Source organism: Lagopus muta, chromosome 13, assembly GCF_023343835.1.
Source record: "Lagopus muta isolate bLagMut1 chromosome 13, bLagMut1 primary, whole genome shotgun sequence".
Classification (NCBI taxonomy): Eukaryota; Metazoa; Chordata; class Aves; order Galliformes; family Phasianidae; genus Lagopus; species Lagopus muta.
The window spans coordinates 12,363,906-12,381,994 of NC_064445.1; the positions used below are offsets into that span (position 1 = coordinate 12,363,906).

At 43.0% G+C, this 18,089-nt stretch overlaps 1 protein-coding gene and 1 long non-coding RNA gene across 3 annotated transcripts in view; both read right to left on the reverse strand.

Annotated features, from left to right (window-relative positions):
* Positions 1-7,434, reverse strand: part of ABCB7 (ATP binding cassette subfamily B member 7) — a 36,169-nt gene extending 28,735 nt beyond the window's left edge. Inside the window, exons 1-2 of the mRNA XM_048960020.1 lie at positions 7,274-7,434; positions 1,220-1,297 (exon numbers count right to left, since the gene is read on the reverse strand). Coding sequence (XP_048815977.1) covers positions 1,220-1,297; positions 7,274-7,414 — 219 coding nt within the window. The 5' untranslated portion in view covers positions 7,415-7,434. The remainder of the gene's footprint in view (positions 1-1,219; positions 1,298-7,273) is intronic.
* Positions 7,435-9,415: 1,981 nt separating this feature from the next.
* Positions 9,416-17,879, reverse strand: LOC125699960 (uncharacterized). Of its 2 annotated transcripts, none has more exons than XR_007379743.1 (3): positions 17,108-17,879; positions 16,470-16,658; positions 9,416-15,600 (listed from the first exon to the last, which is right to left on the reverse strand). It is a non-coding gene; the product is annotated as an uncharacterized LOC125699960 (long non-coding RNA). The 2 variants fall into 2 exon arrangements; XR_007379742.1 differs by having other exon boundaries at positions 9,416-15,656.
* Positions 17,880-18,089: the final 210 nt, after the last annotated feature.

Sequence of the window (18,089 nt, forward strand, 5' to 3'; positions counted from 1 at the left end):
ATAAATGTAACTGAACATGTTAATAAATAAAGTGGGACATAGTTAAGCAATAATCCTCTTTTCATGTACAAAAATAACTCTGCTGAGGGGTCAAAACTCACTTCCCACTTCTTTCCTAACAGGCTGAGAATGGCTTACTGGTACCGTATGACAGATGAAAGCCTACAAGGTCCACAGCTCCAGCTGCAATTTGGAACAGCGTGTATACATGCAGCTGCAATATAAACCTGCTTAATAAAAACAAATGCTCCCTTCTCCTATCACATGAGTAAGACAACTTGATAAATAAATACAGATAAAAACTCAGAAGTTATAAATCCAAGCAGATGCACTATAGAGAATAACAACTTGCTATGACTCCAATTACAATGGGCTTGCCACAAAAAAATAGATGCTGAAGCTTATTAAAGAGGCTGCATTTTGTTCAGAAGGTGTGCAAGGTGTTTCCAACTTCCTTTCAGCAAAAGTTATTGACAAACTCTTCAGGAATCTCACTGTATTGACACAGCGTGATACCAGAGCTCGGAGTTCCCCAAAGCAAAGTTTCACATTTTTCATATTTTAAAGAATACTTCAAAGCTTATTTGACACAGTCAAAATACTCAACAGATTTTAGCTTAACTCTGTTCCATGAGCATTGTTTTGCTGTTGTTTTTTCATAATAGAATATAAAACACAGATACATTTTAACTTCATTCAAGCCAAGTACACTGCTTCATTATTCCATGAACCCATTAAAAAATGAATCTTCCTTAAGCTTACATCAGCACTAAAGCAAGCAGATTCCACAAGAATAAGAGCCTGACATCCTGTTCACAGCGATGAGCATAGATTTGTAAAGTTCCTTGATACTTCACAATCTAAGCAGGAATTTGAAGTAATAAAACCCCACGTACTCATGGAAAACTCACAGCTTTCTAGGCATTGCTATTTTCTAGCAGCATGAATTGAAGTAAAAACATAAAATTTGTGAATTGATAACAATTCTTCTTTATAATGTGCTGTGTTTTGGTTTGCTTTTAGGGATTCAAAAAGGCTGTGAGAGAAGTGCAGAAGTCTGAAGCTTCAAGATGACTTCTTTTCATGAGGTGGAAACGTAACTTTCATTTAACTTGCTGTACTTCCAAATTGTAAGGGTTGGGAAGAAGGGAGAATATGGAAAGACTCTCTAAGGATTTCTTCCTCCCCGTGAGTAGGAAGAAGAGCAATTTCTACCTACATCTGATATCTCCAATAATGGCCTTGAATGACCTCCCATCAGAGTCTGCCATGATCTTCGTTTGCGGATTGGTGGAATCTACAGAATAAAAAAGAGAATAAAAAATGTAACAGAGCAAAGCAGAACATGCACTTCACATTCAGATAATATTCGTCTGGTTTAAGTAAACAAGCAGAACATGGTAACGAGGCAGATGGCTTTCTTTTTTTGACAACTGGCCACAGGAAAAGAGAATGAAAACTGGTGGGGAACTGCTATAAAATAGATTACATGCAACCATCAAGAACTCTAAATGACAATTAAATTTTTCCTTCTCTTAATACTCAGCCCTATCAGGTTTTGTATTGTGAAAGTCCTCAAGTTTTCCCTCTCCTCTCATTTTAAATCTTCTCCCAGGTTGTCTTCTGACTTCTTAAAATATTCTTTTGTTCTATTTTACACAACAAATTGTTATGCTTATAGGCTCTGCCTTTTCCAATCCCCCTCAGCTCAGCTGACACCACAAGGCCAATCACAGCTACAGCTCTTCCCTGGGATGCATTAGGACCGCTAGAAATCACAGCCTGGCTGATGGCAGGTTTCAGGCAGGCAGGACACAAGGTAGTCACCATCCACAAACTTGTCAGTGCATCTCATGGGCATACTGCCAGGCACCGACTGCAGCATGCTTTACATGCCACACTGAGAGCAACTAATTTTCCATAGAAGATTCTAAGGACCATTTATTTTCCCCAGACAGATTAACTGACAGTGCTTCCCAACAGGGAAAACAAGTACCTCTCAGTTAGCAATGAAGATTCCACAACATCCCTGACATAGTATTAAATGTTTTACTGCTCTGTTCTAACAACATACCTCGCATATAAAAATACACACACACACAAATAAATAGCAAAAACTGCTCATCACCTAGAGGAAAAGGACAAATGTCACCACACAGGACACACTTATTTCCAGCACCTCCATTCTACAGCAACACACGCAGGAAGAGCAAACATCAGAACTGTACACTTATCAGAGCTCATTGGCCTGAGCGAACTGCCCTGATGCTTCCCAGACCACAGCTGAATTAAGAAGATTCATCTGTAAGGCAGTTCATTGTAGATAACCTTGTCACTTGCTGTCAACACAGTAGATTCCATCTAAACAAACACGCTCTCCATATGAACAGTGACAGCTTCATAAACAGAGAACGTAATGGGAGGAGACAAGGGATTTGAGAGACCTCACCACGTCCCAAGTTACTGCAAATTAATGTAATTGCTACAAAGGCGCTGTTATTTCAGATAAGGCTCCCACCAGCACGCAAGAGGAGGATTAAACACTCCTTGCAGCAACCACCACTGCAGCACCTGACAACAACCTAGGACCTAACACCAAATGAAGCCATGCAACCAATACAAAAGCAGCAGCATTCTCTAATTCAGCAAAGGCAGTTACAGTATGCAGACAGACAGCATACTGACGTCCTTGGTGTCTTTACGCCAGCATTTATACTTCTTTAAGCAAGTGATGCAGATAAAGGACTGCTGAAATACCACCCATAGAGAAGGGTAGGGGCTGATGAAACAACTGCTCACCACTACGCTTTGGCTTTTCTTAAGACACCGCAGCTGGAACCTCTCCTGAGCACTATCATTCTCTCCTGCTTGGCTTTTCAAGAAAAAGAATGTATTAATCCTAAGTATTATCAAACTTGATAATAAGAATGCATTTCTGTTGTCATATATTCCTAGCACATGGGAACAGACAACTGACGCCCCAACAGTTACTGGAAAGAAGCTAAGTACTGTTCTTGGAGAACGTACTTAGGTACCACAAAAACATTTTACTAATGACTTATATCCTGTGGCAAATCCACAAGTTTTCTTTTGACGGAAGTACAGGAGAAACATCACAGAAATAAGTTCTGCTGAAACACCAACAGATCTACCTCGATTACTGCACTAGGCAGTAGTGTTGACTGGGACTATGAACTGCTACAGGGTTAGCAGATGAAGACAGTGACAAGGACATATGATTTGCACAAGATATGTGGGGAAACACATGCCTGCAAGATTGCAAGTTCCCCTCTTCTGTCAAGCTCTTATTAAAAAACAAGACTTCAGCAACGAAATGAAGAACTGAACACTGACAAGGTGAGCAACTTGGTCCAGTGGAAAGCCTTCCAGCCACCACAGCATTATTAACAGAACCAGAGCAGGGCTGAAGCTTACACTGTTGCTCTCCACACACCCCTCAAGCAGACTTAGCACTCCTCTGTCCCTCACTACAACTCCTTCCCAATAAACTGAGACTGCAAAGGAAACTTGGCCCTTATTGCTGCAGGTAACAGTAGCATCTCAGAACTTCACCCAGCACCAGCAAGTCCTGATGATTTCAGAAGTCAGGGAACTACGTGGGGTACCTCAATTCTGGCGCTTTCTAACTCTGCACCATTAAGTTCCCTTAATGTATTTGTGGATATGATTCTGTATACTCTAGAGGATGAAACAGATGCCTAGCACTGATTGCACATAAAAGTCATATTGCTAAAGTGTTATGACTGCTGGTGGTAGTTTAAATACTATCAATGCAAAGAAGCAATGGGATTAGACATACCGGCACAAGGTTAAACCCACACTTAGGAGCTTCTCTGTGGAGCACATAACTGCACTAGCCTAACAGGAATTGGTTTGTTTTCTTTTTTAAGCTAACTGTAACAGAAAAGTGAAGGTAGGACTCAAAAACCTGTGCAGTACTCGCATCCCAGTGTGAAGAGTGACACACAGCAAGAAAGGAAGAGATGAATAGCAGAGGAAAACAAGAAAAGACAAAAGTATTCTGATAGGCAGAATCATTACCTTTACAAATATAAACTGAACTGTTATAAGTATGAGCAACATAAACTTAACTGGAGACATATCTAACACCGTACGGCTGCTCTGCACACACATCCACAACAAATGAAACTAAGAGCATTAAGTAACAACAGATTTTAAGCAGATGTCAACAGACGTGAAATGATGTCAAGATGATAAACACCAGTATAATTTCACAAGATCAGGCTTCAGGTAAATAAGTAGCTTTAACCTGCAACTCCTTACAGCTGCTTTCAAAGCAAGGGATGCCATTAACTCATGCACAAGAATGCACTATCACAGGCCACGCAGCAGGCTGGGAGGCCAAGATAACACAAGAAAAAAAAATAAAGTCCCTTCTACTTTCTGCTGTTCCACTTTACAACAGCTTCCCAAGTCATGCTTTTTACAGCTGCTGAAGTTATCACTGAAAGAAACTCCTCAGTATATGCCTTGACTTCAGCAGATTCACAGTAAAACAGTTATCCTTACTTATAGGCTGTTGCATCTTTTCAGCTCAATGTTATTTTTCCCCCATTTAAGCTTTTATTTTCGATGCAGGGCAAACCTTATTACAAAAGCAAGGAAAACAACAAGTTTCCTAGAAAGCATAATAGTCATGTCCCTTCACTTTTCAAAGCCCATCAGGGCAGTACTCAGCAGAGGTCTGACATTCAGAAAAGGAGGTCTGACACCTTGAACCACTGGAGGGTGACATGAAGGAACTACATTCATGGATACACAAATTCATCTCAACAGCAAATTGATTCTGGTCAGAGTTCCACAGTATAGACAACATCTGTACAGTTCCACAATATTTATGACATCAGCTTTGCCGACTCCATCCAGCTCAGCTCCAGCTCAGCTGTTTTCCTCTCCAGGATACAAAGGTTACACGTCCTGTCACTCAGAAAAGCAAGGCAGATCAAACTGCTGAAACACAAGTGGGAGGAAAGAACGGTGTGGATTATCCAAATAAGTCTGCTACATTTGAATATTAACAGGTCGGGTCATAAGCATTTACATCACAATTACTGCCCTTACACTCAACCAGCTAGTGCAAGAGCTAACCCATACTTGATACCTACAAGAGAGCAATAAATGTCACAGAAGAGCTCTCATACATGCTAAAACTGTATACACCATAGGAATACGGTACGTGCACAACTCACAACATTTCACATGAAAACTAAAATATTCAAAGGATTAAAATAAGCAATTATACACATCACAACGCTTACGTTGCTGTTTGCTTGCTGTGACATTCGAAATTCCTTTGAATACTGGACAATACCAAGATATTAACATACATAGGAAAACACTTGGTGTGCATCAGCTTCAGCTTCTCATCTTACACAGGTTTCAATACTAAAAGCCTCCCAAACTTACTAGTTCAGTCCTGCTCATCTCTTCTTCTAAGTAATATTAAGTTGATTGCCATCTGTAACAGAACTCTGCCTGTCAGAGGCAATAAATCAAGGGGACACTGAGAAGTTCGTCATAAACAGCAGTGCTCTTGGAAGAAGGATAAAAGGCTTAAGGTTATTATCCAGCAGAACTAATAGCTATCTGAGAATTTATGGAAAGTTAATTCATTTGATCTCTGAGATGCACTTCCTTCACTCACATTGAAAAACTCATATGTATTATTGAAAGCCGGACTCATTCAATTTGAGATATGTACTCAATTCTTTACGTGCAATCAAAATCATTCACTGGAACATGCTGACAGAAAGAATTCCAATTTGTACCTTAGTTACAAGTGCTCGTCTTCAGCATGAAGCTTATAACATACAAAGACAGCTGTGGCAACCCTCAATGCAAGAATACTGTCAAACCTGTTGCACGCCCCTTCGAAATTAGAGAAGATGGATGTTGCTCTGGTACTAGCACATTTTTAATACTGATTTTAAGGATGGAAACTGTTTAGACTACAGAAACTGATCTGATGCTTGCATTTAACTTAATCCCTGCGCAGAATTAAGCAGGTAGCAGACTAGAGCGTGCTTTACTTTTAAAAAGTTAAACTACTACAAGTGTGGGAACAAAATTACTGCCCAAACACTGAGAAACAGATGGGGATAAGAAAGGAAAAAAGGAAATAACAAAGAGCTGACTGCTCCAAAATACAGAAAAGCAAGCAAACCTAGACTGAATGCGTATTCAACCATTTGCAAAGGAGCAGTTAACTATGAAACTGTTCTCTTAAAGCAGGTCTTTTAGTCCCATGTTTAAATGCTGAAACTAGAAGGTAGCAGACCACAAAACCGACGCCAGACTTGAAAGCAAAGCCTTACCCTCCCAATTTAACACTACCAGCAACTTCCCTACGAAAAGAACCTTCATAGTGGAACAGCAAATATTCCTGAGCAAGCAAGCTGCAGAACTGCTGAGAAGAGGCCACAAGCCACGTGCTTTAGAAAGCCAGCTGGAAGGAGCCCTTCCAACACGGGGCTCTTTGACAACAAGGAACTGCACGGGCTGGGAAGCAGGGCAGCGTGCTGCTGTCTGACACAGCACAGTGCACCCAGCACAGCCCCACAGCCTGTCGCATAACGCTGACCCTTAACAAAGCTTGCTGCAAAGAACCAGAGGCCAGCCACATTCACAGGAGGCAAGCGACATAAGAAAGCTCAATACAGCACTAGGCATCAGATTTTACCTGCCACAAAGCTCTGACCATCTTCGGAGCTCAGCAGCGGCAGAAGTTTTGCTTTCCATTACCACAACTCACAGCCAAAAACCCAGCCCCTCTAAGGCCAGGTTTCACTCCTAGAATCCCGTGCCGGCCGCCAGCCCGCAGCAGCGCCCAGCCTGAAAGGCTCAGGCCAGCCCCAGGGTCAGGTCAGCACAGCACGAAGTTCCGCGGCGCGCTGCCCCCACACAAGGCTCACGGCTGCTCGAGGTGCAGCCCGGGCCGCGCGGCGCAGCCAGGTACCGAAGGCCCAGAAGACGGAGCCTAACGGCACCCCTGAGCTCACGAGGGAACAAGGCAACCAGCCGCCGCTCGCACACACCGATTTCGAACGCTCGGCCAGCGAGCGGACGCGGTGCACAGGACAGCAGGACGCGGTGCACAGGACAGCAGGACGCGGTGCACAGGACAGCAGGACCCGACCCCCGACGGCAGCTCCGGCGCGGCGTCCTCTGCGCCCAAAGCCTTCCGTCCTTCCCTTCCCCTCCCTTCCCGCCCGCCCGACCCGGCCCCACGCACCGTGCCGCTGCCTGGGCCCCGCCGCCGCCCGCTCCCCGCGAACCAGCCGTGCGCGCAGGCGGCGGCCGCCGGAGGCCGCAGCAGAGCGATGGCGAGGAGCACCCGGCGCGGGCAGGAAGCCGCCCGCAGCAGCAGCACCATCTTGGCAGCGGAGCGCGGGGGGTTGTGGGACGGCGGCGGAGCGTGGGGCGGGGCGGCGGCACGGCGGCACCCGACGGGGCGCGCCCCCGCTGGGCTCGAGCGTGCGTGGCGGATCTCGTCTGACGAGGAAGCTGGAACTTCGTTTTTAGTCGCGTACAAATTTCTTCTAAGCCGCCGGAGCTGTTGCCCTGAAGGAGAGTCGTAAGCTCGTTTGCAGGGGAGAAAGGCAGAAAGACGGAGAGGAGCAGGACGGCTGGCTTTAAGCTGATTTTTAACGAGGCAGGGTTTTTCCTGCCCGCGCTTTGATACGAAGCTTTGCTCCTGACCGGGATTCCTTTTAAACGGCACAGGCGACTTTTCTCTGCCTCTAATTCTTCGGCTCGGCGCAGCCGGAACAGCGCCGCCCAGCGGCAGCGCTCGCACACATCGATCCCAGGCTCGGGGCTGCCGCCCGCCTCTCGGTGCGCCCTCGATCTGCTGCCTTTCCAGTGGAGATCCGCAAAATCACATCTATTGTCGAACCTCACAGTATCACACAACTGTACCTTTACAGCCTTTTCTCAGGTAAAAGGAAACGAGAATAACAGGTTTCCTACACCTTTATGCTGAGCCATTTATAGAACCTGTTACATGCTTTCCATGAGACACACTGGAGGTGGAAAATGAGCATTTTATCATTCAATTAATACTCCCTTTAGTACAGGCTAGCACTAACTTTTGTCTAGTATAGTTTTAATACAGTTCTCAAGCGAGCACTAATTACATAAGAAATACATACATTCCTTTCATGAAGTACAAGTGAGAATTTAGCCTTCTAAATGAATATTCAAAATGAAGTCCTGTCATTCATCTAATGCTGAAAAAAGCACCCACATCAGAAGACTGGTGGGGAAGTGGTGATTCATTTTCAAAAAACAATCAAAAGTGCTAAATATTGAGCTTAGTTCACTGATAACTAAGGGGTGAGTATACATAGCCCTGCTGTAAACATGTAGAGAGAAATTATGAGCAATGGTAGGAGGAGTACTGGATCTAATGGGATCAAATTAAATACAGGGAAGTCAAATATCTGGCAAAGAAGTATTTAGACAGGAATGAGATGGGCAAAAAACAAGATGGGACAACTGAGAGAAGAAAGGAGGGGCCATGCATACACCTTACTGGTCAGAAATCAGGATAACAAAGGTCATGATGTAGACCCAGAGAGATAGCAGGAGAGGTTTGTTGGTTTTTTTACACCATTTCAAGTAGCTTGCCATGAAAAAAAAAAAAAAAAATATATATATATATATATATGCTTCTCTGCAGAGTTAACTATAGAAGCAGAGGATCTCTTTGTATAAGCGAGACAAAAATCAATCTCTGCTCAGAATAAACGACAAAAGAAGCTTAGTAGAAGAAATAGAAACCCCAGGAATGGTAACAACTCATCACAGAGGAGACTTGTGAATAGAAACCTAAAAGGTCTCTAATCTGGACATTTTCCACACCAACTCCCACAAAATATTATGTTGCCAATATTAAAATTCTAAAGTATTAAATGCTAAAATAGTGTTGCAAACTAATATTACACAAATCTGAGGGGTATACCCCATAGTATGGCCACCAGTCCTTCCATGACACGTACAGTCAGCAAACCAGGTCTTAGGTATACCCTAAGATGCTGTAATGTGCTTTATCTGGGATGTCTCAGTAACCCTCACAGCAAAGTGAAGATAAAAAATAAATAAAAATGAAGACACCCCTGACATATTGGGTGTTGGCATGAAGACTAATTTGCTCATGTTTTCTCAACACTTTGAAAGCATCATCTGGCTAATAAAAGATACTGTAAGTGGGTACTTAGTTTTCCCCTGCAAGAAACACATAAATCCCTCTGTGGAGGTAGTATATATCCCATAAAAATAAAGGCATTTCAGAGGCAAACATTTGAATTAATTTAGTCTGTTTATTTCAAAATAGATGAATGGAAGAGGAAAAGTAGCCATAATGGATTAAAAAAAAAAAATACATTTGCAGATGGATGTGAACTGTGAAATGCATTGCACAATGAAAGAATGAACTGTAACAAAACAGAAGCTTTTATCAAAAGCTATAAAGCTGATTCAGATGATTCCCAACAAGTATATTAATCCAGCTCTTGCAAAGCAGCTGTTGTTATCACAGACTCCCCAATGCCAAAGTTGATACCATAGAATGGCTTAGGTTGGAAGGGACCTTACAGCCCATCCAGTTCCAGCACCCTGCTGTGGGATGGTTGCTACCCAGTAAATCAGGCTGCCCAAAGCCCCATCCAACCTGGCCTTGGATGCCGCCAGGGATGGGGCTTTTCTGAGCAGCCTGTGCCAGGGCTTCACCACCCTCTGAGTAAAGAATTTCTTCCTAACCTAATTCCTTTTAAGCTTATACTCATCCTGGATGTGTATGATTATGACTGTGTCTTAATCCTGAACAAGAAATAGTAATAAATCACATGCTTACTTGTAGTTTCATAAAAGACAGAGTTGGCAACTTACATGGAAGAAGTTTCACTGTGTAAAGAACACATCAAAATAGAGGAAATATTTCCAATAGGTAAACTGCAGGTTTGTGACTTCTTTCTACTGATGTACCAGGAGAATAATTAAGAAACCCCATTTTTCAAACAGGCAGAAGATGACTCCAGCTTACTCCATCTAAGGAAAAAAGCATTTCTAAAGACAGTGTTGAGATATGCTAAACCCTAGGAGGAGTACTAAAATGAGTTGTGAACCCAAAGTTACCAATCACAGGAAATTCTTGGAAGAGAAAGGCCTGAATGAAAAGCTGGGGACAGCTTGGGTACACACATTCCAACTCAAGATTCCCTTTAGTGATAGCTAAACCCAAGACATGCATTTCACTTCTGGATCTCAGCCACAAAGCTATGACACCATCTGTCAGCTGGATTGCTGGAGGAAGCAGAGAAAATCTCAGAGCTGATCTAAGGCACTGCTAGATATAAGTGTGTTCTTAATATATTGCTTCCTGCCTGCCTCTAATTATAGGAACTGTGTTGTTAATATATGGACTTCCATATGCAGTTTGTTCCTTCGTTTTTACCTTGTCTTTACACCGCCTTAGGGATAGCTGCAATGTATTTGGTAAATACTCAGACATCTCCCTGGTAGGGCACGACATGATAGTCCTTAAGTCCATCTTACTGCTCTATTTCACAGAGCCTGCTGTGACTTCCAGTTTTTACAGGCAGCTACACAGCTATAGGCATATCCCCAGTAAGCTTAACAAACCAATTTTGGAGCTGGTAATAGGTGTTGATGTGGAAGAGATGTCTTTCTGTGATTACTTTCGGTAGAAGCTCATTAGCATTCAGTGAGACAGTTGAGATGGTGCATGCACACCGAGGGATCACAGCACACTGAGAATTAGCAAAACCGCAAAGGGTGTAACTCATTTACAACTGGACTGCTCTAGCACCTTCATTATTGCACTAATAATGAGTAGGTTTTATCCTTTCAGACAAAAAAGATGCACCCTTAGCAGTATGCCTGACATTCTTCCAGTTCTGCCCTAAACAAACTGGCACAGTTTTGCTCTTTGTTCACAGAAATAAACCTCACAATATCCAGTTACGTTGGACTCGCGCTCATTCCTTAAGCATTCCAGTCCTTCAGTAAGAAACCTAAACTACACTGCAGCAAGATATTACAGCTCTCGAGCATCATGCCCTCAAATCTCTGTGTTCTCTGTTTCCTAAGGGTGGCAGCTCTGGCCTCATTTAGATCCTTGCAGCTTTGACAGCTTGGCACACATACACGAAATGTCTTAGCCATGCAACTGGAATAAAACTATCTGTAAAAATTCATCAAGGCTATGCTCACAGAGATTTGCACTGTGGCAGAGAAGTACTTGCAGGGGAATATGCATGGTAGTGAAATCCTGAGATTTACATATAAAATACCAAGATGGTGAATATGCACAAACACAGAGGCTAAGCTTACGACTTAAAATCCAAATGCTGGAATCAGCCGCGCTGATGGTACAGGAAACTGCACATAACACAGCAGTTAAGATATATGAAATTTGTTTTATTATTCACAGTTTTAAATTTTATTTAAAGGCACATAGTATGATTATAGCACTGGAATGAACTTCACTAATTGTGACGAGAACTTACTTCTTCCAGCTGTAAAAACACAGCACAATTTTGTGGAGACTATTTACTGGAGTAGACATGGCACTCAGGGACATGGTTCAGAGGGCATGGTGGGGAGGGGATGGCAGTTGGACCTGATGGACTTACTGGGTTTTCTTCAACCTTAATGATCCTGTGATTCCTATATAACTATTAAATGGTCCTCTAAGATGCATAGAATCAACACTGAATGCTAACTGATCTGTATGCCAAGGGGAGACAACACCGTATTTTATATGGTAACACTGACAATTCCAATGATGATATGCATTAGGTTAATTTAAAGTGCCCCTACAGTTGTGGCAATCAAAGTGAAATCACAAGTCAGGCTAGAAGATATATAAAAGCAGTGATACTCGGTCATACATATTGGAAGGTAATGAACACAAGGAGGGGAAGAGGGAAAATTAATAGGAAGAAATTAAAGCAGAAAATAAAAATGGGAAAATAGGACAAGGTTGTGAGGGGAAAAAAAGAGAGAGAGAGAGAGAACTCTTCACTCAAGGATACATAAAATCAGTTTTGACAAGTAGAGTATGTGCTGAAAGACACAGTTCTGATTTTGAGATAGTGATTCTCAGGCTTATTTCTTGAAAAAATGTGATCTGCTACTCCTAAGACCTTACCTTTAAGAAGAGAGCAGCTCCGTATACATTTAAGGTGCAGTTTAATTATGCTTTACAGTCAATTAAAAGACTAGCATAAATGAACTGTGTTTTGAGAAGTATGCTTGCACCGCAAGATGGCTTTTGAGCTTTCTTCTTTAAAAAGTTGTTTTTGTTAACCTTAACGCTAAGCAAGAATCAGGTACCAAAACTGATTTACCACTATGACAGCTGCAATGTTACACGAACATACTGTTAGCTGTTCTACACATTATTTAAAACGCTTCGTATCATCTGCACCACAAATATCACAGGGCCACAGCGCTGTCTGATATCCTAACCAGAATGCCAACCGCTGAACAACGTTGTTTAACCTCTCGCAGTAGAGCCACAAGCACCCTCATTACTGGTGACTTATGATTTGAAGTACTTCCATTTGTCTTGCTCGGAACACTTGAGCAGGATAGCACTAACACTATGCTACAAACATATCTTTTGAAAAATTACACCCCATTACAACGTCTCAAGACCGGCAAGAAAAGAAAAATCAACCCAGTCTAGATTAGTAATTAAAAATTTGCATCTCAGTGAAATATTGAGGTCACACTGATAACTCATACAATAACCTATAATCAGCAGCACAGTGTTCCTTTATTACTAGGTGGCTGATCATTGTTTCAGCTCCCTAAGCAGCAACGAGGAATAATTTGATGACTCACTCATGTTTCTGAGGATTCCTTGAGCTGTAAATGCCTCAAGCATGAACAGCTTCACTAGGCTGCTAGTAAAGTAGCTTACGAAGCAAAACCATGATTTTTCCTCAAACAAGGATAGTTTGTTTATGCTTTCCTTCTGTTATTCTTGAATAGTTGTTTTTTTCATAAATAATAAAGAACAGCTAATTTTTTAAGCATACACTGAGGATCAGCATCAATATACGAGCATTACACACTATGTGAACCTAAAAATAAATTCTCCTGTTAGTAATGAAAGCAGTGACTAGAGCAGATGGCTAGTCTACAGTGTTATACAAAAAAATGGAAGATAGCACTCCATTTACTCCTAAATGATAGCAGAACATGAAAATAATTTTTTTCATATCAGCACATTTTCCAACAGAGCCTCACTAAGAATGGAATTGCAAATGTATGTAATGCAATGCATTGAAAAATAATCAGAGCATTCATTTAGCAGCAAACAGTGAATTCATTACCAGCTTGATAAGAGACTCAGTCCTGCGACGCACGCTAACATAACTGTATTTTTAAAGATATAATCTGCAACTGTGTTTTTGTATCAGCATGAGAGAGGATTTTTAAGCACAGATCTACAGGGAGGGGGAAAAACACTCATTAAAGCTCTTGCATGAATTAGTCTTTCCAGAAGGCAAATTCTTGTAATTGTCACAGGGAATTTAATAGGGCTGTGGAGTCTATGGAATGCTGTATGAAAGCTGCTAGTAAAGATCGAAGAGAGAATTAACTCATGCATTTATCCAGCAGCCAGCAACGCTGGCCTGATGAGCACTAGGATGCTCCAACGCTTGCAGCTTCCAAGAAAGAGCAGGGGCACCAAGGTCTCACCCTAGCACACCCCATGCTGGGGACTTTCCAGGTCGTAAAGGCTTGTTTGGCAAAGGCTGGGGGGAACTCCAGCATTTCAGAGAAAAGGCATCCAGTTGACATGCTGGCAAGAACTGCCTTTCAGGAATGTCCACTGGGAACGAATGGCATTCAAAATAACTGATTACAAATGCTGGTGCTTTACTTCCTCTTATATATACCTAATAGCTCACAAAAGATGTTAACTCTCTGTGCACTGGAATGAAATCAGACCTAAGTCACAGAGGGTAACCTTCCCCTTGCAGAACTGCTGTCCTGTAGATGGCTGTTAAGGTAAGAAGTTCCTGCAACCACAGACCCACCTGTGGGCATCAGAAGGGTTCCTCATATATGGTTCAAGGAAACAGTATCTGCAAGTTCCTTACACAGTGTTATGGTGAAAGTCAAGCTGATGGCATGCACTGCCTCGGGGGTGAGAACTGGGCTTGTCCAAGCGCGGGCAAGGAAAGGCTGAGGGATTATGCAATTGCTGTCTTCAATTACTTTAAACACACCTATAGAAAAGGTGCCAGATTCTTCCTGCAAGTTCACTGAGAAAGGACAAGAGGCAACAACTGCAAGTCATAACAAGGGAAATTCCAACAAGACGTTGGGGGAGGGAGGAAATTACAGTAAGAATGGTTAAGTTCAGGAGTGAATCAATGAAATCTTAACTCCTGCAGATACTGAGTCTGTAAAACACTGTGATAGGATCACGTTTGTGTGGTGAGCAGAAGAAAGGATTAACTTCATTAGTTGTGCAATGCTAACAGCTGTAACCTGCATACAGTTTGTCATTTCTTAAAAAATAAAAAATAGTGCTATTCCTCCTCTGAATCTCTACCAGGGAACATATGGATACAAAATACTTTTATTATTCTTTACTTCATGCTGTCCCCTCGATTCCTATCTCTTTGATATCAGCTTCATGAAGTTACAAACAAACCAGGTGTGTATTAAATGGATCACAAACTCAAGATAGAAATGCCAAAAGTATACTGACTGTGTATAGCAATCACCAAGAAGAAAATAGGTACATTCAGACTTCACTGTGCACCTTGTCTTAGTGTGCTGAGAACTGACTTTCAGACACCAAGGGCAATACTGGAGAAAATGCTTAGAAACATTGTTTTTGCCCATAGCATAAATGAACTTGCCTTCTTAAGGGACTAAATCTCTGTGGTATCTTTCTTCCCTTGCATTTCACATATTGTCTTGTCCTCGGGGGACCAGAAGCATTAACTTTAAATATGAAGCAGACAGTGAAAGTCTGATATACTGACATTAATTACTGGCCATGCAGTGTCACCTAACTAACAGCTTGAATTTTAGAAGTTTCGGTGCCTGGTTAAAAATAAGCACTCAGAGAACAGTAACTAGGATACAGCACAATTTACATGTGTTTGAAATTTGAGTCTTGACAGTTAACTAACCTAAAGTCAAAGAAAAAAAACACCAAATCTGACCTGACTGTATGAATGTCAAGAAGATGGAATTTAATATATCATCTTATTAATCCTGTAAAACAGTCCTTTTATAAATAATTCTATGCCTAGTGCACAATCCCTAGAATATGGGTAGACCTTGTTTCTATTTCAATGTCTAGACACACATACTGATTAAGTTAGGCTTCCAATTAAATAACCTCTGACTTCCATTAACACATGCCCTGATCCTTCATTGTACCACTCCAGCTAAGCAGTCACCTGTCTTACCTCTGAACTTCATCAGGCAGGGCTGGCGCAGCACGGAGATCTTAGAAAATGTCTTCTCAGGTGGCAGCATGCAGGCACTTGAGATTTTGGCCTAGAAGAGGCAGCATCAAATTGGCAAGCATCAAAATCAATGCTGAGAGTACTTGCCTGAAGGAAAAACCATACATGTGAACTTTCTTGTGTATCTCATCCCTTGTATGACACTTCTGTTGATGTCAGTAACAAACTCAGTGAAAATGCAACTGGTCTTTAATTATTACAGGTGCTGTATTTCACATGCATCATGGTAGCAACTCAAGGTCCTTTCCACAAGGATGAAACTCCAAATAATAAACTATCCTTAGGTTCTGTCTCAACAGGTTTATTCATATTAACTTAGATATAATAAAGGCACAGTGAAAAGGACTAATGCCTGTGGGTTAGAAATTTATCACACAGAATGGCCCGGGTTGGAAGGGACCTCAAGGTCACGAATCTCCAACCTCCCCCTGCCACAGGCAGGGCCACCAACCTCTCCATTTAATACCAGGCCAGGCTGCCCAGGGCCCCATCCAACCTGGCCTTGAACACCTCCAGGGACGGGGCATCCATCAACCTCTCTGGGCAGCTGTTCCAGCACCTCACCACTCTCATAGTAAAGACTTGAATTTAGTTAGCTGGAAGACTGCCACAACGCCATGATGTGACATGAGGACAAAACCTGCTGCCCTCTCAGTTTTATGGCACTAGAATGAGCTCCACCTGTGCTGGTGTCAGAGATTTTGCAGTTATGATACTAAGTTTTCAGACTAGTGTCCCATCCTCCCAAGCAGCTTTTACTTGTATCCTCATTCCATGACTTGTCTACTTCATAGATCGCAGTTTCCCAACAGAGATACTACTTAGTTAAGTAATAAAGCATTAAATTGTTATAGATAACCCCCAAACATACTGCAAAATGCTTCTTACTCTCTGGCCTACCTTTTGTTTGGGGCCTCTGTGTTTTGCTAGGCTGGATGGCCTGCTACTTGAGACTTTGGCAGCAAGTTATCTCAGCTTAACGGTAAATGGAGTCAAACCAGAGCACAGGAGATACTGCCCTTCTTTTGGCTTTGCCTCTCAAACAGCTGCTGCTGGTTGCTGCTAGATACATCCTTCCCTCCTTTTGCCCTGTAAAACAGAACTAAAAATTACATATATTTCCCACACACGTTTATATATATATCAAATGACAAAAGAGGATGAATTGTTTCTGAAGCCTTGCACAGGGGGAAAAAAAGACAAGAAAATGGTTCATGTAAATCATTTGTCATTTGTATTCAGGTGAAATCCATAGTTGCATGTCCAGCCTTCCCTAAATCGTCCCTTCTCATCTCCCAATCCCTACTGCAGGTTCCAGTTTCCCAGCACTCAGGTTGTCTTTCAGTCTGTTCGCTCTCCAGTGCTGCTCTTCTTCAACAAATGTAAGGGTCCCTGAGCCAGCTCCAAGTCAACCCAACAGAGACTAATACTCCAATCCCCACCACTGAAAGTTCTGTCTGCTATCTAGGTTCCATTTTCATAGTGACCTTTGCCAATACTCACAGCAATGTATCTATAGGTACACTAAGTGAACGTACATGAACGTTTGTTGGAGCAGATGGCTTCGCAGGCTGTTGCAATCCTTCCACCTTCTTATCAGCTTTGTCTTCTGTTCTCTCTGAGCTACATTTTCAAGTCAGCTGCAATCCCACAGTAAGTTCTCGTTAAGTGTTGTTGTTTCAGCTCTGCAGAGTTCCTGCAGGTTTGGTTATCTGTTAACTAGACTGACAAGTTAATTAAGATGCGCCAAAACTTTGATTTTTATTTTTATTTATTTATTTATTTTTAAACCCCCTTCTCCTAACGGACACCTGCCTACAAAATTACTGATATCCATCCCTTAATTGCTGCAGGATCAGTGCTCAAGTCAAACAAGAGGTGTGTGTTTGTGCCTCCTCTGGGCTCTGCCACATCTGCATCAGCAGCAGCCCCTGCCTGGAGCTCACACGAGCACACCATTCCCCCCACTAAGAAGGGCATCACTGAGCCCAAGCTGTTTCCATGCTGCCACACGACTTCTGCACCAGCTTAGCGCAGAATTTCTCATAGCTTTCCCACTCACCCAAAAGGTTCCCGACGCAGGGACAATAGAAAGTACGGGTGAAGAAAGCACGGGACACAGCGCAATCAGCGCTTCATATTTAGAACCCGGCAAGGCCCGTGCGAACACACGGAGCAGCAGAGGCTCACTTAGGCTTTGCTCAGCGCACCCGCACGGAGCCAGCGAGCGGTTCGTCCCCCCGCTGCAGCCCGCACGCCCGCGGTCGGCCGGGAGCTGAGGGCAGGGCTCTGCTGAGGGCAGGGCTGAGCCGCGGCCCGAGCCGCCCCGGGGCAACGCTTTAAGTAGAGCCGCAAAGGGCCCGAGCACACGCTAAGAAACGTTCCTCCAGGAACCGCAACCCACGCGGCCCTCGTCCCACAGCGCAGCATTACGGAACCCACCCGCCACGGCCACCGCCGCACCGCCGCCCCCAGGAGCCGCGCGGACAGCTCGGCAGCGCCCCGCGCCACCATGAGCGA